The sequence below is a fragment of the Pelobates fuscus genome, chromosome 3, assembly GCF_036172605.1.
Source record: "Pelobates fuscus isolate aPelFus1 chromosome 3, aPelFus1.pri, whole genome shotgun sequence".
NCBI lineage: Eukaryota > Metazoa > Chordata > Amphibia > Anura > Pelobatidae > Pelobates > Pelobates fuscus.
In genome coordinates, this window is record NC_086319.1 from 18,737,624 (window position 1) to 18,761,989 (window position 24,366).

General features: G+C 40.1%; 1 protein-coding gene across 1 annotated transcript in view; it reads left to right on the top strand.

The window, feature by feature from the left end:
* TBC1D22A (TBC1 domain family member 22A) overlaps positions 1–24,366 on the top strand; it is a 504,456-nt gene that overhangs the window by 361,745 nt on the left and 118,345 nt on the right. The window contains exon 11 of the mRNA XM_063446790.1: positions 5,265–5,392. Coding sequence (XP_063302860.1) covers positions 5,265–5,392 — 128 coding nt within the window. The remainder of the gene's footprint in view (positions 1–5,264; positions 5,393–24,366) is intronic.

Sequence of the window (24,366 nt, forward strand, 5' to 3'; positions counted from 1 at the left end):
TAACAAATTCCTGCTGAACTATCTGATAAAACTGAAAGGAGATTGGGATCCAAGGACTATGAGTGGCCTGTGGTGCTCTTATTATGCGCAATATGCTATTTTTGATTATGCATTACCTAACAGCTACTGTCACTCCGTATCATCATTAAATATCACTGTGCTTCTTTCTAAAATTTGCATTTTGCTAATCTTGACATAACCCTTCATTTATCTGATCGTTTGATAATTAACGGAAAGGGTATGAACAGTAATTAGTCATAATAATTTAACATTGTCTACAGTTGTCCTGCTTTATGAGAAGGACATTGAGGAGCTCTGCTTGTAACGGAATAGGAAAACGAAAGATCATCCGTCTTCTCCTGTTCGCCAGAATTATTCAAGTGCTTGGGAATACACTAACTAAGAAAGAGGTATTGAAAGGGAGACATAATTAACATTTAAGAGTACCTGGGAGAATTATACTTGGTTTGACATCAGTATTTATTTTACCAAGAAAGTCATATCGGAGGGTATAGCTTGCAAATAATTAAGTACGTGGTAGTCATAAATCAAGACAATTATTTTTTCACAGCAAGATATACGGAGCTATGGAGTAGACCGGAGAAGACATTGATAATGTATAATCTACTGTACGGTTCTTGAGAGGATCAGAAGGTGACATTGCTGGAGGAATTGTTAGCACCCTTTGTCCTCTTTAGAGCAGAACTTTTTTATTTAATTGTGATTATTCGAGCGTGACCAATATTTGGCTCAGAAGGAAATTAAAAAGGTATTCACCAAACAGAGAATCTGTGGATAATTGACAGGGATTTGCAAATTTTAGAATAAAATATCTAAGCTGTAATTATTTTTTTCCCCCCAGTTATTCCATTTTGGTGTGAAATTTGCATTCCACTGTAATCTAGCATTACATTTGTTTTGATTAACCCTCATAAATGAGTAATAGTGCCCAAAATACTGTCTCCCCAATTTACTGTATTTAGCTAATTATTTCCTGCACTTTATAGTGGTTATTGAGCTGCCTGATCGGGTCCATTTCCAATTGTAATTCATATTTTAAGAATCGAGTTTAAAAATACAAGACCGACTCTTTCCGTTTTCTACCTCTGCCTGTTTAATTTATCTTTACCTTTTAGGCTTTAACCCCTTAAGGACAGACGACGGATATATTCCATCATGATTCCCTTTTATTCCAGAAGTTGTGTCATTAAGGGGTTAAACAAACACTTTTACTAATCCCCCCCATGAGTCTGCACAAGATATTTATTAATATGATTTTTCTTTGTATAATCTGGTAAAATCAGCACCTGTCTTTCTGCCTTGTATCAATTTAGATCTTTCTCTGTGCACTTGAGAAGTCAAACCTGGTGGTTTGATGGTGATCACAGGTTTAGTGTTGGCAGTATAGTTTTATACATGTAGCCAGCACCTTCGTACAGTGACCGTTTGTGGAGCACAGCACATCTTTCCTGGAATAGCTGACCCTTTTTACCCCCCACCAACCCTGTCATTATCCCCCCTCTCGTGAGTATCCTCTCCCTGACAGGCAATATTTCTACTTAAAGTATAATACGTGTCAGGAGACTTTGGATTAACAACACTATTTATTATAGTGTTCATAAGTTTGATGTAACGTTAATGCCACATTAATCATTAATTTCCTTTAGGGAAGTAAGAGGATCAGATCAATGTATTTAATCTGGCTTTAGTGTTTATGTAGGTTACTACATGCAAATCTGATTTACAAAAGCAAAATAATTAAAGAGCCACTCCAGACTGCAGTTTCACAGTTTTTTTTCTATTGCATAACTATAAATGAGGTGTTAACAATACACAAAACTATTAATAAAAAAATAATCAATTTGACAGCTCCTTATTTTGTGCAAATTTACTTAAAGAAGCCGATTTCACAGCTCTGTGCACCTTACTCCTCTGTCCCATCTTCTCCTTTCTAAAATACTTCATGCTAGTTGCTGCACCTGTGTATAGCACCCTTAGAAACTTTATGGGTATTGCAATTCCACTATCATTAAGAAGTTGGACTGCAAGTCACAGACATTTCTGTTCTGTGTAAACCTGAAGTTGTGCACATAGAGCTTTGCAATCTGCTAATCAATTCTTCCCCCAACATTCTGAACCTTGAAGTGTTGGAATAAACATGTCCAGCACATCAGACTGGAATGGAAAAAAACAAGGATATAATAGTTACCACAATAATTATATCATTGTTCATTACTTGCAAATCCAAAAAAATGTTTAATCCAAGTGGTAAAAAGCTATTTAAATATGACATACAGTCAAAGGTTCTCTCTCGCAAATGTGGCTAACAATCAACGCGTTTCGTGTCGTATGACACTATATCAAAATTTCACCATAATATCCGTATCCTGCCTTTTCATAGCGTGGCAAACAACTGAAAAACATAATGTTTGCTTGGTGATTTTATAATTGTATAATGTATAAATTATGAATTATTGCTGATGAAGTTTATTGTGCTAATGTTGTTCTTTTTTCATTTTGTCCCATATTCCTCATTTTATCGTTATTACCCTGTGGGCTGGAGCATACTGTAGGCGATGTATCCTTTCTTGCTGTGTCGTGTTTTAATTTGGGATAGGCTCTGAGACTCTCCGAGTTAGTGATGTAATTCCGATTTTGTGGTGTTAATGATCCCTTGTTTGCCGTGCTATGAAAAGGCAGGATACGGATATCATGGTTAAAAATGAACTAACGTATCATTACATAAGCTCCTCTGGTGTTGGCCTTTTAAGTGACAGAAAATCAAAGGTGTTTGCAATTTGCTAAGAACAATTTGTAAAAAAAAAATATACAAAAACAGGGGGACGACACTCAAGACTCCATGCACCATAACCAGTGCAGTAAACTGTAATGGTTATGGTACTTATAAGGTCCCCTAAAGGTGTTTACAAAAATCCCAACATTTGCAGATATACAATTGCAAGGGTGATTGAGCCACTGCAGGCCTGTCTGGCTGGAACCTAACTTACACGACCATCTAGCGTGTGCTGGTGAACCGCTCTCTGCATGGTTCTTGTGCCCATTTACAGCAAGATCCCGTTTGCTGGTTCTGTCCTGCCCTGAGCGCAGGTAATAAAATCGGAACGGCGTTACAGCACCGCAAAACCGTCATTCTCCTGCCAAAATCACGACTGTTCTGAGGTTTGTGTGTTGATAAGGGTTACATTTAGCTTATCCAGTTTTCCCGTTTAAAATGAGCAAGTACCATCTCTTCTCGCCCCCTTCTATTTTTTTGTCTCCCAAATTCTACATATACCCACTGAAAGCCCTGACAGAAAGAGATGTCATGTTGATGCAATTGGCTTGTTTGACGTAGGGTTATAATTAGTCTTTTTAACAGCGTTTGTATGCATCATTTATACCCAAAGTGACAAGATGTAGTGTAAAATGACTGCAAAACATGGAAAATGCTGAGAAGTGTTTTTAATAGCACTGGCTCAGGCCCTGTACATTGTTATATAGGCACGATCATTTCCGTGACTTCTTGTATAATGTTATTATCATAAACCGCTGCATAAGTATTTTGTGAAAAATATATTTAGCCTGATAGATGACAATAATTACATTGTCCTTCTCATTCATTATGGCCAAATGCTTATTTCTAGTGAGTTGGAAAATTTAAATGTAGAATTATTGCTAACCAAATTACCTTTATCTGCAAAAGTGCATCTGCTCACAATTACTTACAAAGGGGAAGGCATGAATCCATTTGGCATTTTCTCTTACATTTTTGATCTATATAAATAGCAAGTAATGCTCCGAGTTTAGCAGACAATTTTTCAACCTTGTTTAAATCGTGGCAAATCTCAAACTCTCACTGTGCCTATTAAAATCTGTGTTTGATGTACTGATGCTTAACACACATTATCACATTTCATTATTCCTTTTATTATGTGTTTGAAAATGTACAGCGCGAGGATGTATCGTTTCTCCGTCACCCTATTCATTGTAACAGCTAAAACAACCTTTTCCTTCAGAGAGCTGTGGCTGGAGTATTGGGGGGGGCTGTTATCAGACGTCGTACATTTTGAGGGTCTTATTTACAGTTTGCCATTCAGAAAGTATCTGTTTAAATAGCAAGTTTAAGAAATATCACCCTACTAACACTGATTCATAAGAGCAAAGAGCAAAGCGACATTGCAATGACATTTTACAGCTGTAGGCTAGGGGCCTGATGCAATGATGGGGGAGTGCGTTGCCATCCAGCGAATCCCGGGGAGTTGCCATGCAGCGAATGCCGGGGGAGTTGCCATGCAGCGAATGCCGGGGGAGTTGCCATGCAGCGAATGCCGGGGGAGTTGCCATGCAGCGAATGCCGGGGGAGTTGCCATGCAGCGAATGCCGGGGGTGTAGCTAGACGCCTGGAAAATGCTGTTCAAGGCGCCAGGCCTTAAGATTTTTTTTTATTTTTTATTTTTTATTGGCCCTGGTGTGGGCAAACTGCAGGACAGCCTTGGGGAGGCTTAGTATCAGGCAGGGAGAGTATCTCTGGAAAGAGGAGAGCCAGACCTTCCACCCGGAAACGCCTTACAGGGATGCAGTAAGTGGGGTCAGCTGCAGCTCACTACTAGTTCACAGGGAGCGGACAAAAAGGTGTAGGGATGTATAATCTATCACTAAGGGGTTAGGAAGCTTGGCTCTAGGGATGGTGGGGACAAATTCAAACTTAATTTTAAATTTGGCTGTCGGTTTGAGTGGTGCCCTCTCAATCCTACAGACTTCACCTTGCAGACGCAGGCTCACAGCTCTAACAACAAGGGAAATAAGCTGATTTATTGGCCGGCGTGCAGCGCACAGGACTCACATTAGTCCGGGACAAAATCGCAGAAAACTCTGTAACACTGCACATGGAGACTTCTTGATCCACAACTACTTCTAAAACTATAGGTGGTCTTGGAGGTTGCAATATCCCTTTAAGAAACAGGCAAATGCACAACCGAGCCTTCTGTCAGTGTTGTAGATTTATTTAATTTTTTTTTACCCTTTTTAATTATTATTATTATTATTATTATTATTATTATATATAAAGATAAACATTTTGCAAACAACGTTTTATCCTTGGTAAGAGTTAATATCATTTCTGTGAGAATCTTTTCATTCTAGTTTAATTCTGAAGTCGTGATTCAGTGGCACACTAGTTGTTGGTCCCTGCAGTATTTTGAGTGGAATGATCAACACACTGAAGAACTGCTACATGTAACAAGTGGTTTTATTCTGTTTTTCAGAACATGTTCACAGACACTTGCATCAGTATGATGTTGAATATCTGCAGTTTGCTTTCCGATGGATGAATAATCTTCTGATGAGAGAAGTTCCCCTGCAGTGCACCATCAGGCTTTGGGACACGTACCAGGTGAGTACAATCAGCAGGTAACCTGCTTGCTGTCATTTTCAGGTGAACGCAAACACCTGGTCTCTAGCATTTCATTATAGTTTCTGTATGTAGCAGCGGTATGAATTGGACCAAAGCTGCTTCAATTTCCTGTGACTATTACATTTTGTTTTCTTTATAAAATCTGCATTATTTATGCGTATTTTTTGTACATTTTCAAGCACCAAAAAAAAGCTGAGTGAGAATTGTGTAATGGTGAATTTAGAATTGTGAATGTTATTGTAAGGACGCAATATAGAATGGCCCAACATGCAAATTTAGGTCAGCACAGATACATAGCTACAACGATATGCAGGTCCTTAGAGGTGGCTGGGCTTGACAGAAGAGACAGAGGTCAGACTGGTCAAAGAAAGGACGAGGTCAAGGCTGAACATAATGACAACAAAGTGAATCGTAAGCCAAAGTCAGAATTGGACAAATCAGATTAGTCGTTGAAAAGTGGGAATACCGAGATGCAGTTATAACGCATTTCCAGGCTACTACAGACCACGACAGGGCACATGTCTCTGGGTGGACTAGGAATATACAGGCGCTACAGACAGTGACGGAACTACCATGGTCGCAGGAGTCGTAGCTGCGACAGGGCCCGTCACTCCAGGGGCCCGGCTGCCCTGTCGACCCCTGCATGTTATGTCTAGTGGCGCTCACCGCCTGCTGTCACCTTGGCAACTCACCATGCCTTCTTCATAGACTTGCCCAATGTGTGCAGAACGTCTGCCAAACAAATGACAATGCTAAAAAAGTGAGTGAGCTTTTTTAGGGGTGGAGATTATTGCATTCTGCCCTTGCCACCCATTCCCAGCTTGCAAGTTTTACTCTCCCTCTCCATTCAATCAGCAGCTGCATTCTATCTCCACCTCCTTTCCTCTCAAACTGCGTTCTATCTCCGCCCCCTGTCCTCTCGGGCTGTTTTATATCTCCGCACCCTGTTCTCTCAGGCTGTTACATATCCGCCCTCTGTCCTCTCAGGCTGTTACATATCCGCCCTCTGTCCTCTCGGGCTGTTTTAAATCTCCGCCCTCTGTCCTCTCAGGCTGTTTTATATCTCAGCCCCCTGTTCTCTCAGGCTGTTATATCTCCGCCCCCTGTCCTCTCAGGCTGTTACATATCCGCCCTCTGTCCTCTCAGGCTGTTATATCTCCACCCTCTGTCCTCTCAGGCTGTTTTATATCCGCCCCCTGTCCTCTCAGGCTGTTTTATATCCGCCCTCTGTCCTCTCAGGCTGTTTTATATCCGCCCCCTGTCCTCTCGGGCTGTTTTATATCTCCGCCCCCTGGCCTCTCAGGCTGTTTTATATCTCCGCCCCCTGTTCTCTCAGGCTGTTTTATATCTCCACCCTCTGTCCTCTCAGGCAGTTATATCTCCGCCCTCTGTCCTCTCAGGCTGTTATATCTCCACCCTCTGTCCTCTCAGGCAGTTATATCTCCGCCCTCTGTCCTCTCAGGCTGTTGTATCTCCACCCTCTGTCCTCTCAGGCTGTTTTATATCTCCACCCTCTGTCCTCTCAGGCAGTTATATCTCCGCCCTCTGTCCTCTCAGGCTGTTATATCTCCGCCCTCTGTCCTCTCAGGCTGTTATATCTCCGCCCTCTGTCCTCTCAGGCTGTTATATCTCCGCCCTCTGTCCTCTCAGGCTGTTATATCTCCGCCCTCTGTCCTCTCAGGCTGTTTTATATCTCCACCCTCTGTCCTCTCAGGCAGTTATATCTCCACCCTCTGTCCTCTCAGGCTGTTTTATAACCGCCCCCTGTCCTCTCAGGCTGTTATATCTCCGCCCTCTGTCCTCTCAGGCTGTTATATCTCCGCCCCCTGTCCTCTCAGGCTATTATATCTCCACCCTCTGTCCTCTCAGGCTGTTATATCTCCACCCTCTGTCCTGTCAGGCTGTTTTATATCTCCACCCTCTGTCCTCTCAGGCAGTTATATCTCCGCCCTCTGTCCTCTCAGGCTGTTATATCTCCGCCCTCTGTCCTCTCAGGCTGTTATATCTCCGCCCTCTGTCCTCTCAGGCTGTTATATCTCCGCCCTCTGTCCTCTCAGGCTGTTATATCTCCGCCCTCTGTCCTCTCAGGCTGTTTTATAACCGCCCCCTGTCCTCTCAGGCTGTTATATCTCTGCCCTCTGTCCTCTCAGGCTGTTATATCTCTGCCCTCTGTCCTCTCAGGCTGTTTTATATCTCAGCCCCCTGTCCTCTCAGGCTGTTATATCTCCGCCCTCTGTCCTCTCAGGCTGTTATATCTCCACCCTCTGTCCTCTCAGGCTGTTTTATAACCGCCCCCTGTCCTCTCAGGCTGTTATATCTCCGCCCTCTGTCCTCTCAGGCTGTTATATCTCCGCCCTCTGTCCTCTCAGGCTGTTATATCTCCGCCCTCTGTCCTCTCAGGCTGTTATATCTCCGCCCTCTGTCCTCTCAGGCTGTTATATCTCCACCCCCTATCCTTGAGAATGGAGAGCGGTACCTGAGGGCCATGTGGTGTAGCAGGCAGTGATTGGTGGAGAGCAGCTGCTAAATGAGCGCTACCCCGGCTGGCAGCGGCAGGTCAGGATACTCTTGGGTGTTATTGTTAAACCATTATACCTGGTTCTGCCACTATTGTACATACTGGGGGGATCTCTAGGTATTTAATTCTGGGTAGGTTTAAAAAATAAAAGTATTTAATTCTGGGTAGGTTTAAAAAAATAAAATAAAATACTTTTCAAGTGTCTGTGTAAGAGGATGTATATGTCTGCGTCAATCAGATAGTGTGTGTGTGTCAGTATGTGTTTGTCAGTCAGTGTGTGTCTGTCAGTGATAGTGTCTGTAAGAGTGTGTATGTCAGTAAGTGTATGTCAGTGTGTGTCAAATCAGTATGTCAGTGTGTGTGTGTATTTGTCACTTAAAATTTGTGTTAGTTAAACAGTTTGTGTGCCAATGACTGTGTGTCAGTGTGTGTGGTTGTATCAACGTAAAGGGGGCCCTTCTATGATTCTTGCACCAGGGCCTTGTGATTTCTAGTTACGCCCCTGCAACGGGGCCCTGTGATTTCTAGTTACGCCCCTGGCTACAGAGTTGCCAAAATGTGAGTGGGCACTGTTGCTGAAATGACGCCGTACCTGTGTCATTTTGGGTATAACACATTTGGCTAGTGATGCTGCAGTGGAACTGCTCGTGTTAAAGATGGAGCCAGGATGGCATCGCATTTGGTACTTTAATGACCCTGGGATGAAGTGGATACACTGATTATGTAATCATTTTATGAAATATTTTGGAAAAGAGTCACAAATCCATTAGGCTCAACCTATTGATGCTGTTTATCCAAAAGAAGGCAAAAACAAAAATTCAGATTGTGTCTCTAGATTCCAAAACAAATTCTTATATCAGCAACAAAGATCCATAAATTGTATAACTCCCTCCAACTAATTTACTAATAAAGCATCCGTGCGTTCGGACATCGGCAAAATACACTAAATCACCCACTACATTCTGAGTTCAGTATCCGTATTGTTCTCATTGTGAAACTCTTTCTTTTAATATTTTCAGATAAACTGAAAAATAAATATCACTTTTTCAAATAATATCTAAATATTAATCTTATAGAATAATATTAAATCAAGGCCAATAGTCTGCGTGTCAATTGCTTGTCAGATACCCCTGTTCTATAATTGTACAGCACTGTAGAATATGTTGGCGCTATGTTAATGCCAATAATAACCCCTTTTTTAATGTGAAGAAATGTAACTTTTCCCAGGTTTCTTAATTTTTCCCAAGTTTATTCTTTATTCTAATTCATCTTACTAATGGTGTAGCCCTCCTGGCACCCTTTCCAACCCCATGAACAATGGCTGCCCTCTGTTCTATGTATTTCATATAGGCTAGATCCATTTTCCAGTCTGTGTTACTGTAACTAATGTTGTATCACCTGTAAAACACTGACACGTGGTTTTTCACGCTCTTTATTGTCACCGCAAGATTATTAACACCATAAGAACTAAATTCTACACATTGCCTTCATCCCAGTGTTGCTCATGGAAACCCTGTTTGGAAATTGAACTGTCAACTTATTTATTGTTGGCATCTCAATGTAATTATCTGAGTTGATCATTCCATTTGGGAATATGATTCTTAATAAATAGTTTGTGATCACAGACAGGGTTAATAAACAAATTAAACCCCAGGACCCAGCTTAGATCACTCAGCTAGTGCACTTACCTATTTAGTGAATATTAACATTAATATATATTTTTTGCAAATACTCTCTATACTCTTTTATAAGCCTCTACTTAATAATACACATACATTTCCCCCTACATGTATATCTTTCAGCCTCTAACGTGAGACTGTATGAAATGCTAAAGTAAATTAGAGTGATAAGAGTTTACTTCTTCAGCTGAACCCTGATCGTAAAACACATTCAGATCATTTCCTTACCACAAATATAAACCAAGCTGACAGCTTTGTAATTGCTGCATCTATAAATATGGGTGCCACCTGTAAATGATTCCATTTTGACATTTAATATTTTGTCTTGGTTAATTTTATATCAAGAATGTATTTTTCCATGGGTGTTTTACTCTGTCTTTCTGCCTAGCGTAGAAAAACTGTGTCACGATGCGCCGCAAGCAAGATGGCCACCATGGTCACTCACTCCGCTAGCATCACCCCAAATTGTTACAGACTGTAAATATTGTCACCCTCCCCTGCCTGGTATGTAAAATGCAATAGGTTGTTGTGGATCCATAGTCATTATTATGAAAAGCTAGGAAAGGTTCTACATAAATATCAAGGCATATTTGCTTGCTTGTGCAAACAGGTTTCACACATTTACACACATAGTCATAATATGTACATTATGATGGGATTTTAGGAATCTACATTTCCGGATATACCAGCTGTCTTTAAAAAAAATGCTCATTATCGGGGCATATGATCATATTTATTTTGGTGCAGTTTATTAAAAAAATTGCAATTTGTCCTTTTGCAAAACACATTATTTTCATGACATGCAGAAAGTTGCAGGTATGCCATAATTCATAGTGTTATGAAAACATGGCCCTGATTTTAAAAAAATGCTATATCTCTGCAACCACGAACCTCCCACAAATGAAACTCTTAGCACTTGAAAGAGTGAGACATAGAATTTCAAACAGCCTCTAGCCTCAGACACTTGGAAGATGATGGAGGCGATGTATTCGTTGTTGGTACCCACAGATTGAGGAAACAGGCTGTTTATGTAAAGGGAAGAGCACAGGGCACTTCAGAGAAAATTGTAAGAAGAACTCTTGCGTTTTCAGCGTAGTCCACGCAAGTTCTCTCATCGTGCCAGCCGAAAACCTGTGATCTTTAATACATCTGTCTGGCATTTGTTAATGTGATGTTTAATCATAAGACCATACTAGTTGCAACTGGTGCAGGCTTTTTATGTAGGTGACCAATGAAAGCGCATAGAATTTAGTGATGCGATGTTACAGAACATGGCGGATGACAGCTTCTTACAACGTTTGATTTTTAATGATGAACAACGTTTCATCTAAGCAGTAAAATTAACCGTCACAATGTGCGTATATGGGGATTACGCAATCTACACGAGAATGAGCAAAAGTAAATGTATTTTGTGCGGTTTCTTAAAAAAAAAAAAGAAAAAAAAAAAAAAAAAAGGATTATGGCCCTTTCACACATTTACAGGGCAAATGTATCTCGAAATGCTTCAAAACTGTCTCTTTCCACAATTTAATGAAGATTCAGATTACTTCACTTTCCATCAAGACACATTGGCACCTACAGGTTCAACATTTTTTAAATGACACACTTTCTCAAAGTTGGATAGGTCACACGGGACCCCAAAACTTGGAGCTACACTTTTGGCCCCCAAGATCTTCAGACATTACACTGTGCAACTGTTTTGTGGGGCCATGTCAAAGAATGTGTTTTTGTGCCACCATAAGCAACTAATCTGGGTGACCTTAAAAACAGAATCACAGCAATGGTAACTTCAGTGATAGAATACACTTTGAGAGGCATTTGGGACAAATTCAACCATCGTATCAATGGTGTCCGTACAGCAGGTGGAGGGCATACAGAGCATTTATAAAATGGTTAGTAAAGCTTGATAACTCATTAAACCGTTTGTAACTTTTAGTGTAATTGTTGCTATCCTGAAATACACTGTTTTGATATTGGGACTATCATTTTGAAACACCCTGTACATCTCTGATACATTTAACCCCCTAAAACATCATATACATTTCTATATTTAAGCTAGCATTACTCCAACTTGTGTCAAATGTTTTACCTTTTATTATTTTCCTTACAAATCAAACAACTTATACAAATAAAAGTCAATGAGCAGGCGAATTTGAGCAGAGGATGTATAACAAATATCACATACCTGTATACAGTCGGTATCCAAACATAGTCTTCTCCAACACTACACTATTATTGTACATGTGTGATATTTATTATTAACGTAAACTTTTCCTTTGTGAGTGTAAATTCAGCTGTTTGTCATGGTAATGACTGTTCTATTTTAGAACTGTCAGAGTGTGCATGGTTGGATAAAGAACATTGTTGAGATTACCTGACGGGTTTCCTGCATTGTAAATGTCCTCCTTGCAGGATACTTGATGTTTAATCAGTAAAATGAGAAATCAAACACCTAAGGACACTGTCCCACTATAATGTGGTGTTAAAATAGCAATCTTGAGACTTTATAGACAAATTTGTTTTCTTCTGAAGCCCGAGGGACCCAAATACATTAACATTTATTTCAGATGAACAAATGAGCAGAAAGAAGTGGTATGACAAACAGTCTGAAAATGCTCATTAAAACAATAATAATAATAAAAATAATTGTTCCTTCCATGCTTCTTATATATTAAAGAAATATTATTGATATATAGATTTAACCCTTATTGTATTGTCTTGTGTACTGAGTGAATGTAGGAGAAAAAAAATCCCTGGAATTAATTTAGATTTCCTGTAATGTCCTTTTGTGGAGCCTCCAGCATGTTGTGTTATTGCCTTTTACTTGTCATGATGTAACAAATCGATCTTGTGAAAATATCCGCTGCTGATCTGAAGAATACAAAGACCTGTTCCTTGACTCACAGTCAAACCGCCCAACATAATGAGGTGTGTAAGTTATACAATGTGAGGGTGCTTACGTACAATAGTGGTGCCAACAGTGCATTTTGAGCCATTGCTGACAAGCAGAGGAGGTGAGGGGCAATGGGGCTTGTGTCTAAGGTGCCACTTGCCAACTGGTCATACTGAGAGCTCCAAGAATTACTCCAGCTTAATCAGAAATGCATGGAATCTGCCTACACAGACACAAAGATGTGGTTTCTGGGGATTTGGGCTGGTGTCCCCAAACACAGGATTAACACAGATATAAATCCCATATTATGCCTGTTCCATCAGGTTATTTCGCACATAATGATATGTAATCTCCAGTCATAAGTTAACATAGGGGTTGACAGAGATACTGCTTCAGACTCAAGGGAAGCAAATCTATTGTGGACTGTCTTACTGTCTAAGAATATACTTTATACAGATTTAGTCTCTATAACAGTCCAGCACCATCATGCCAGCATGATGCTATGTGCCACGTCCCCTTCCTGCTTCACAAACTTCATCCAGATCTTTCTCTGTGCAATTTGTATGCCGGTAAGAGGTGGGGGAGGAGAGGGCCAAGCACGTGGGCACTTTGGAGAGATGTGATCTCAGTTTGTGATTAGTGAGATAGACTGGTTGTAAGATGGATACAGGTAGACTGGTATGAGAGAGACTGTCATAAATTGAAAACAAATCAACCCATCCCTCCTGCCTTAAAATAAATGGTTTGCTTGTTTTCTAAAAGTAATTGTTACTATTTTATAACAATATTAGATTTTATTTATTTTACAAATTTTCAATCATTGAAAAATGAAAAAGAAGAGGAAAGTTAAATGGTAAAATGTAGACACGAATGGGAAGGATAGTACAAGGGACGGAGATGACGCATGACTGCTCGAATACAGCATGATTATATATTTTCTGAATCCAAAACAGTGTTGCCTTAACCAGAAATAATGTATGGACAAAGGCAAACAACCACCTGTCAATGTTCATACATCAGCTTGACATGCAGTGCCCCAACTTATACATCTTTTATAGCAATAACGCCCCATATGTCACTATCATGCCTCCCTTGATGCATGGTGTATCATTAGCATGTAGCGGCAACGCCTAGTCATGTACCGATTTCATACAATTTATCCTCTGATGTGTCTGAGAACAGAATATAAAATAAATAAATTCAGTCCGGCAGTCCACAGGTCCTAAATTGAGAATATCGTACCGGATCCACTATTTTGTAATTGGACCAACCATAACCGCTAAGACCCTTTGGGCTCTTACTACAGTACCGGCGCTAAGCAAAATATCTGGAGGGTTTGTCAAGGGAACTGCTTTTTAGGGGATTTCTTAAGTGACCTGTTGATTTTGTTTTAGCGTCTTTATTAATACAGTTACAACAGTTTAACCCCTTAAGGACACATGACATGTGTGACATGTCATGATTCCCTTTTATTCCAGAAGTTTGGTCCTTAAGGGGTTAAAGAAGGCGAACTCTCGAATGTTAATCATATTCCATGTTAGGAAAGTAGAGTAGACTGATTCGGGGGCCACAGAGAAACAATTACCCTGAAAAACAAATACCGTATTTATTCGAGTATAACGCGCACCCCTAATTTTCGATTAAAAATCGGTATAAAATTTTATACCGATTTTTAATCTAAAATTAGGGTGCTCATTTCTTGTATCCATTCATTTATCAGTCTTTATTCCGAAATGATTGAAATATGTGATGGTTGCTCTCGTTGCCAGGTCTTACACCATCCTGTCTCATCATTTCTCATTATTAAATGTTCTAAATGACTGATAACAAAAAGATATTGTTTAAATATGTATAAAAAAATGTCTCCAGCGTGTGAGAATATCCCCAGATTATGTGCTATGGTTACTCTAATAATATAGCTGTTTCAATGCACAGCAGATCTTTTTCTTTATGGAAAATGCTGACAGATTTAATAACTCGTATGGGGAGGAGAGAGAGCAATAATTTTATGGATAGTCATTTTGACTGACCTGCAATTTGGATAGTGATAAATGCTCCTATCATAACTCTTGTAGGTTTCTGTCTTAAAAAGGAGTAAAATCAATGTTACCGCAAATGCTGTTCCAGTATATTCGTTCTAGATTCTATGAGCTTTAGTTAAAGTCTCGGAAATGTTTGTGTTTTACACACTCGTTGTATGGGACCCGTGGACTCTGATGTACAGGGTGTATGTCCTGGTGGGATAATAACCCAATACACCCATAGGTTTATCAGGTGCTTACTGCGTTACATCATCAAATCTGAGAAATGCACAAGTATGTGTTTATTGCTAACAAACTAAACCTGTTGATTGTGCTGACTTTCATTTGGTTTAGCTTGTCACAGCCTCCGTATTTTAGATTCTATTCCTGCCAGGGTCAGCTACTTGACTTCTTTACTAGGGTCCACCACATGCCTCTCACAGCCACTAGGAGCTTCCAATAGCTCTCCCAAACTAAGCCCTGCAGTGGTGGACCAGCTCATTGGCTAAGAGCATCAGCCAGTCTCTTACGACCAATGAGTTAAACCCTGCGCCACTGGTGGTCTGCGGGCCCCAATAAGAAATAAAATGGTTACAAAATTGCACTGTAGTGGTTATGGTGTTTGCAGTGTTCCTTAATGCACACCGCCCCATTATTTTTACAAGTTATTTATATTTCTTCACCTGACTGTCACATCGCTTAAAACATTTTGCCTGTCTAAAGTGGACACAAGTCATGTTAATTTTGCCAGGTGCCCTTTAAATATAATTATTCAATATTGATAAATAAAAACACAACTAAACTTTGCAAAGTGACAGGTATACTTTTATAAACGTTTTAATAAAGATGTAGGTACACAAACTATTTTCTTTTTATTACAAGAGCTCATACTGTATTATACAGACATCCTTTCTCATTCTGTACTGTCAGTGTTTCGACCAGTTGCTCACAATTGGTTTAGGTGCACCTGTTATGGCTGACGTACCTTTCAGAATTCTTCACTGAATTCCAAATTATAATGAATTAAAATCTGAATGGCAAAATTTAGGCTAACACAGGTAATCTGAAATGATTTTCAAACTGAGCTACAATCACATATTGGCTAATTTAAACACATTTTAGCCATTCATATTTTAGCATGCTACAATATGAGTGTCACTTTAAAGTCTGTTAAAATGTATCTATATATTGTTCTAGGTAAATTACTGGGTAGGACACTATACATTAAATTGGGCTTCTAGTGCTATGTGCATAATGTCTACACGCTCCATGAACAGTCACCCCTCCTCCATGTGACATTGAACGATCACTTACTTATGTAAATGGGATCACGTCATCCACACAATTTGTATATATTCAGTGTAACATGATAGATAATTGAAATTGTTCCTTTAACAAACATTCTGGTTTCAGCCTTTGCTGAAGCCAGTGGCAGGCAGTGTGGCGACTAGGTGTAGACTTGCTGGCTTGTTGGAATTGTGATTAATAGGAGGATTCCAATGATCTGTGAAGTTAAGGGATTACTGTGACAAATGTAGCAGGATGCAAAGCAGCTAGCGACAGCACATTTGGTCAGTCGTTAGCTGCAATTAAGCATTTCAGAGTCTGTTCAAATTGGCAGCGTTTATTGACGATGGTATACTCTCATCACTTTCTACATTTTTATAACCGTTTAATTAAAAAAGCAAGTACAGCCGGTGGAAACCGTAAAAGTCCTCTGCGTGAACTGCTAAAAGCTCCGAGGTGGATGTGTATAAACCAGTGCCACTACGTGCCTTTATTTTCAAGCATTTACTTTATTATAGTAAAATTATATCTGTACACCTACAGAGTATGAGCAAGACGTGCCTTAGCTGGTTAGAGAACTGGTAACATTGCTGCCCAGGTTGGAATCCCAGTCAGACCATCTCACTAGTAAGTGTCCCTAGCGATATCTATCCACCTACCTCTAATCCTCATATATTATAATTTTCTTTAAGCAGGGCCTTCTTCAACTTTAAATATCCCCATCTACAAGTGTAATACGCTGCAGAATATATTGGTGCTATATAAATGCTGTATAATATACTAGATTTAAATAGTACATTAGAAATGTAAGCAATTAAGATTGGATTACATTTAAGTATACGGAATATAGTATTGGAACATCGCTGTGTTTTGAACAAGTAGTAAGTGAGAGTTAGACAAAGGCAAATTCATTTAAAATAAATCTCTGCCACCCTACAATCACCTCCTGTAACCAACACCGATAGAAATTGAGTTCTACAACAACCCTGCCTTGGATGGAGCTGGGAGTAGATTGTACAGGGCTCAGATAGATTATCATTCAGATAATTCCATACAACATGTTGACCTCACAGAGGCAACGTTTACACGTGTGTTTATTCCTCAAACATAGAATAATGAAGAATGAACAAGTAAATTAAATGTGCTGTCCAAATTAGTTGATTTGAAGAAAAAAAAACAAAAAACAGAACTGCAACACAGCTATTTTTGCACGTTGACGTTTTTAGTCTAAATGTTTAATTTGTCTAATTTTTCTTAATAAATAAAATGATCTTAATTTGTAGCAAAAATTTAATGGAATATGCCTACAAAGTGTCAAAATGAAAGGAACCAAATACATATCATTATAAATGATATATTTTTATTTTAGATTTAAGCTGCCCCCCTTTTTTCATGAATTAAAAAAAAGTAAACTCCCCAACAACCTGCAGTGAGATCTTTCCAGAACCCCGCGAACTCCAAATACTTATGAAACCAGCATTTTTATAAAATAATCCTGAAAGGAACTTGCATATCACCTAGTTGGGGTGTTTTAGAGGACTGGAGTATCCCTTTAAGATGTTAGAGATTTAAAATGAATGCTAGCCTGTCACTGTGAGATCCAGGGGCCCGCACAGCAGTATGAACACATTTTGTAGAGTCTATTCATATAGTTGGTGTTGTGACAGTGTCAGAAGGAAGGATATATGAGCACTAAATGATAACACGTTGAAATATACCATTAGTGTCCTTGGCACACGTGTAAGGAACTGACTGACTTGAAGAATGCTCTGTGGATGAAGATCAGAAAAAAAAAAGTAAATGGGCACACAACTCTGCACCATTCATCTTCTTCAGTGACATTTTATGTGCATTTGGGGATATTGACCTGAAATAAAATAATATGCTTGTGCATAGCTTGCAGGATTCCTTTGACAAGTTGTCAGGAATATCTTTTCCACGTTTCCCAGCGTAACTTGTTCTTTACAGACACAGTTTACAGTTAAACATCACCGATTTCCTGATATCACCTGCCCAGATTTACTAGAAATATGCTCTCTCTGTGTAAGGCAGGGGTGGCCTTGCCATGACCCGTGGGTGTAGATAATGCTTGTTATTAATGATCATTGTAGCTTACTGGGATAACCAGAGCAGTAGTATAAGAATTGTCTTGGTTTGTAGGTTTTTTTTTGTTGATTATACATTGACAGTTTTTTTTTTTTTTTTTTAATCAATCACATTTTATCATACATTTACAAGAACACTATAGTCACCAAGACCGTTTCATCTCATTGAAGTGGTCTGGGTGCAGAGTCCCTGTCCTCTAAATCCTGCAATGTAAAACATTGCAGTTTTTGAGAAACGTTGATAATTACATTGCTGTGTTAACTCCTTCTCTAGTGGCTGCTGTATGAACTCCTATGGTGGTGCCTTGGGAGGAGAGGTAAGTCCTGCCTAGGGACCCTCCGCACTGGAAACAAGGTTAGCAAAGAAGGGTTGATTTCAGTGCCGAACAGGGTGTGCCGAGGTCTGAAACTACAAGGGACACATTAGGAATAAAGATGTACAGATTTGTATTGCTAATGTTATAGTGTTCCTTTATGAGATGGGCAGAGTAATATAAAACATTACACTAGCTATTTGAAGTAGTGCGTCTGTGTAGCGCTCACTGTGATGTAGGATAGGTGCAAACAAATGGAAAATGACTTAGACGTGTAAAGCTAAATGGTTTTTGCTCAATCCATACGGCAGGGGTAGTATAATCCCAACCAGGGAAAGTGGTCTCCAGAAAGCCAACAGAATTAAATGGCAAATGGGTTGAGTACTTTTAAAATGAATAATCTACCTTTATTCTAATCGTAAAACAATAAATAAATGCAACTCAAATGCACCTATCTTACATCACAGTGAGCACTTTATTTCTACACAGACCTACTACTTAAAATGTTGTATTACATATGTACAATACAGAGAAGAATTGTGCCTGCCAGTTACCCCGGAGTGGGGTAGTACCCCTCTGTGCTACACTTTAATGGGATACTCCAGGTACCCATACCACTTCTGCCCATTGGATTGGTCTGGGTGCCAACTCCCACTACCCTTAACCCTGCAAGTGTAATTATTGCAGTTTTTATAAACAGGGCAGGGGTTGTAGTGCGGAAGGACAAGGGATGTATTGGGGGGGGGCAAGGATTGTTGTTGAAGGTTAGGGGCTCTGGGGGATAGGGGCTGTAGTAGGTTGATGGTGGTAGAGGTGCTTGTAGAGGGGGACAGGGGCAGCATGGTGGGGGCAGGGGCTGTAGGGGGGGGCAGAGGCTGTAGAAGGGGAGGGCAGGGGTAGTATAATGTAGGCAGGGGCTGTAGAGGGGGAGGGCAGGGGCAGTATAATGGAGGCATGGGAAATATAATGGTCTGTAGAGGAGGGAGGGACTCTAGAGGGAGACAGCATTATTGTGGAGGCAGGGGCTGTAGAGTGGGGACAGGGGCTCAAAAGGGGGGGCAGGGGCAGTAATATGGAGGCAGGGGCTGTAGAAGGGGCAGGGGCTGCATAGGCGGGGACATTGGCAGTATAATGGAGACAGAGGCTGCTTTAAAAAAAAAAACGGAAACAAAACAAAAACGTTTTGATTATAAAACAAAAAATCTAAAAGGCATCCCCGCTCCCTGCGGCTTACCTTGCCCGGGGGGCGGGGGGGGGGGTATCTTACCTCTGGTGGTCAGGTGGGACGGGCCAGACAGGAGATGGAGGCAGGGGCTCCACTGAAGACTGCAGGGGAGTCTGGGAGCATTGGAAGCCACGCCCCCTCCTCTGACATCATCAGAGGAGGCCGGCTGACTTCACTGCCCAGATCCTGCTTTGTGGGGTTCAAAAATCCGAGACCCCAGCAAGAGGCAGGGGATTCGGATTTTTGTGCCCCCCTGCTCTGGTGCCCTAAGGCTGTGCCACCTTATAGACGTGCTGACCCTGCTTTTGATGTGGTAGATTGCATAATAAAATAATATACAGATGAGGTATTCAGCAAAATAAATTCTTTTAAATAATCCATCTATCCAGAAAATGTTCAACATAAACTAATCCTTTAAATACCAAAGTTTGTAACACAAATATGGTCCCTAAGAAATCAGTTACTATTTTAATGTGTCACTCCTGTGAATATCCGTTTGAATTGCCACTTTTTTCTGTGTCCCTTTTATAAGCTCTTCAGTGAACACTTGATCCACGCCGTTTTTTCAATTACACCCTTGTGTACGAACTTATCTCATAATTCTCTCAGCAGTTGTTCATATGCCCGTACAAGAAAGCAAAGCACATCCTAGAATAACCTTTATTATTACAAGTTGAAATTTGCAGATTAAAAATGTTTACAGAGAGCAAAGTTTTACCTGCACAACATTTTAAATCCACAAACAGAAATCATATGTAGCCAGAATATGTTCTCAACGTCTCCATGTCAGTCCTCGTTCCCACCGGTGAATTGCATATCCACCACCTTCTGGTGGGTTCTGGGTTCTGGACGCACGTATCAACCTGGTTATGAAAGAATTACAGGCCTCACTGTGGGGACTATGGGGCTTTCTCAAAGTCATTGACATTTGTTGCTTTGTAGTATGACATGTGTGTTATACACTTTGTTATTTACAGGAGCATGTGTTGTTAGTGCTTGTTGAATATTTTTTTTATATTTTATTTTTTTTTAATGTGTGGCACTAGAAAATGTGTATCTTCTTATTAGAGCAATCGTTTAAAATGATTTATTTTGCTGAACACTTCACCTGTATATTATTTTATTTTTTTTGATGGCCGACACTTTCTTTTTTTTGTTGTGGTGTAGTACACTGGGGTGGAGTCTTTATTAAGACTTAGGGAATTTAACCATTGTTATTTAATTTTTATCTTCGTTATATAATACAGATGCCTGGCGTAACCTGGCAACTGTATTTCCTGTATGCGGTTCTTACACCTACTGTATGTAGCAACAAATGGTACTTGTGCTTCCAAGTAATTATTTGTTACCTGAATGACTTATAACATTAAATACTTCATACAGCTTTATCATATTTTGTCAAAAGATGCAGAAAAGTGTAAATTGTATCTTTTCACATGAGTTTATTTTTGTTTCAATTGGAACAGAAAAGTGTGTGTTTGCTATTCATGCCATGTTTCATATGTATGTTGCAATTTATTTATTTTCTGTTTTTATATTTACGAAAATCTCTCTGTAATGAGAGAGTTTGTAGTTTTTAAACCTGTTAGTATTCACTTTGAAAGTGTGGTCCGATTGTGACAGCTCTCTATTTTGCATTCTATTGAGTATGAAATGCCTAGTTTCTCGCTTAGATCACATCAATAAATAAAAAGTCATAAGACTTATAAGTGAGAAAAATCTCAAAAAATAGCACTTAAATAAAACTGTTTTGAACAGTGTATGCGCCACCTGGGAGATCAACTGATATTTCTTGGATCAGTTTTTACATGACTTTACAAGCAATGTTATTCCAGAAAGTAATGGATTTAAATTGTAACACAAGTCAGGTATTCCTTCCTGCAGCTTTATTTGACTGATTTCATCTTTATCTATAAAAATAAAGGTTACAGACCCCAATGTCATAAACAAAACACTGCATATATATATGTATTCATGCTTGGGTTATATATTGTGTTTGATTGTCCTTAAGCAACATTCCATGTGTGTAACTGTTCCTTCAAACATACATAGGTGTTACAGGTCAAAAGGGCTTGTTAGAATTAAGTGACCCTCCATGTATTTAATACATTCGATCGAGAAAAAAAAAAAGAAAGCATGAATAAAAAGAAATGAAGTTACTCACTTTTGATGTTTTTTGCATTTACTGCAAATCCTAAAAATGTGCCATCTCTGCAGTGAAGTGGCTAATGCATCTCAGCCAATTATGTACCGTTTTGTGCTTTTCTGATCAGAGCTAAGTATCTGCAGTGTGAAATCACCCCACACGTAGCTCTCAGGCTATTGATGTTAGGGTTCTCCACACTATATGCTATTTTGGTTTTTTTTCTGCCGACCACATATTGCATTTTGTTAAATAGTTTTTAAAGATCCCGAGGACACATTTATCGAGGGGGACTGAAGAAATTGAATTGCTCAGCCTCGTGGAGAGCTTGATTGAAACTGTCATGTTTATAAAACAGAAAATTAGACCATACTACTTAAGGCTGTGCGTAGACAAAAATATGATTACATCAAATTCTGATTATATAATCCGTTTAAAGTTAAATGAAATGTCTCTGGGAATTGAGCCAGAAGGTCAGATAATCACAGCTTTTACTTCCATTTCTGATAAACGCAGACAAAGTGCTGCTTTGTCCTCTAATTGGCTAAAATATGTTTTTAATAAGTCTTCGAGTTTACATATGTATTCTGCTTAGTCAGCAAAATATTTTACTATTATACTGCAGCTTAATTTAGCATTTCTTAAAGGAACACATACTTTGCCATAACCCCAACAGTTCATGTTAGTGGTTACAATAGCAGCACCAGCATCCAAAGCCCACCCACCCTTAAAGAAAGACTCCACTGCCCAAGTACAAGATAAATAAAACCACAAATTAGTATACATACCCTCACTAAAAACTTGTATACAATTGATTATGCATTTTTTTTAATTAGGGGAAATATAAAATCAGCTTGTAAAACCTGCAGAACTCTACTCTATGACCTGTGGAAGCCATCCCCTTTTAACTCCGCCCATACTTTTTGTGACTGTCCAATTACAGACTTCGCAATACAGCTCAATGAGAAGTCTTTGCAAGCCAAGTGCTCTGGGCAATTTCTGCCTTTTGAATTTATCTCCACTTAGCTAACCAAACTAGGAAGTAACAAGACCGGTTGTCTGATTGACAGCCAGGGGGGTATAACAAGGTTCATATATTGGAAGGCGTAGTCTGAAGTTGTGGGAGGGGTTACCCGGCTATTTAAACTCAGGCCCTCTACACCACAGGGCTGATGCTGCCTGGTTCATGACTACTTCCGGTTCAAAGGTCATCAACACAGACTGCCTAAAACTCCAAACAAGCTGGTCTGGGCCTACTGTGGCTCCCATGCCGATCAGACCAAGTTTTTCCCTGCTCCAACAACTCCCATCCTGCTGTTCCAGCCACATGCGGTCAGAGACTCCCACGCTGATTGGTCCAAGTTCTCCCTGCTCCAACAACTCCCATCACGCTGTTCCAGCCGCATGCGGTCAGAGACTCCCAGGACGATCGGACCAAGTTCTCTCTGCTCCAACAACTCCCATCTTGCTGTTCCAGCCACATGCAGTAAGAGACTCCCACGATGATTGGACCAAGTTCTCCCTGGTCCAACAACTCCCATCACGCTGTTCCAGCCACATGCGGTCAAAGTCTCCCAAGCCGATTGGACAAGTTCTCCCTGCTCCAACAACTCCCATCACGCTGTTCCAGCCACACGCAGTCAGACTACTCACCTCCTCTCCAGAACTGGCTGTTCGTTCCCGCTGGCTCTATGAGACCCCTTACCGGCTTATCGGGCCTTTTCCTGGACCAAACCTCCGTGTCCACCAAGTCTGGGTACTTTCCAGCCACATAGCTGACCTCTCGTTTGTTTCCTGTACCAGTCAAATCCACGAACCATGAGTCTGCCTGTACGGGCCAAATCCATGAACACACAATTGTTCACACGTTTACGTTTTTACATACCGTATATTCTGGACTTTTTCCCGTTCAGGACTTAAGTCAGTTCACCTACTCCTGCCTGCTCTTTGTTCCATTCCTATTCGCTAGTTTCTTTTCGTCAAATTTCTACCGAACTAGTCCCCAGTCTATCTCAATTACATGCTTCCATCTTCCATTCCATGCTTCCATCAACGGCCACCACAATCATAGTACCAATTCGTTAGTTTTACACTGTTCCCTGATACATGAAATGTCCAGGTTCTTTAGCCTGCTACTAGTTATCCTTACATGCCCCCTGTAGTTCTGTTATATTTGCTATGTTTCTTGTTATTATTTACGATTGTGCATGGATATTGTCAGTTTCCCATTACTAATTCAGCTCTGGTAAGCATTTAATATTCACTACATATATAGCATTACCATCATATATCGCATATGTCTTATTCTATCACTTATGGACCTGGTACTGTTCTGAGGCAGTCATCACGTTCACATTTGTTACCATGTGTTATGGCCAATCTGTATACTTGCTCCCACGATAGGTATATTACTTATTTGGAGGACGATCACCTATTCGCTAAACCTTTTTTGTAACACGCCACACTCCTATGTTCATATGTATCGTCATGTTCCCTGGGACAAACCCTAGTGTACCAGGCTTTACCATACCATCATATGTTCCCCCTGACTCTACGTCAAAATAATCACGTATTATGCACTAAAGGTTATTTACTCATTGCTGCTATATTCTACTCAAGCAAGTTCATCATCCTAACCGACCCTTGTATCACTAAACCTACAGCAACTCCACTCTAACTGTTCTATGTTACATCAGCCAACGCTGGCACGCAATTCCTTTGCCAGGCCGTACACAGGCCCACGCCCGGGGATCCTTAATTCCCCACAC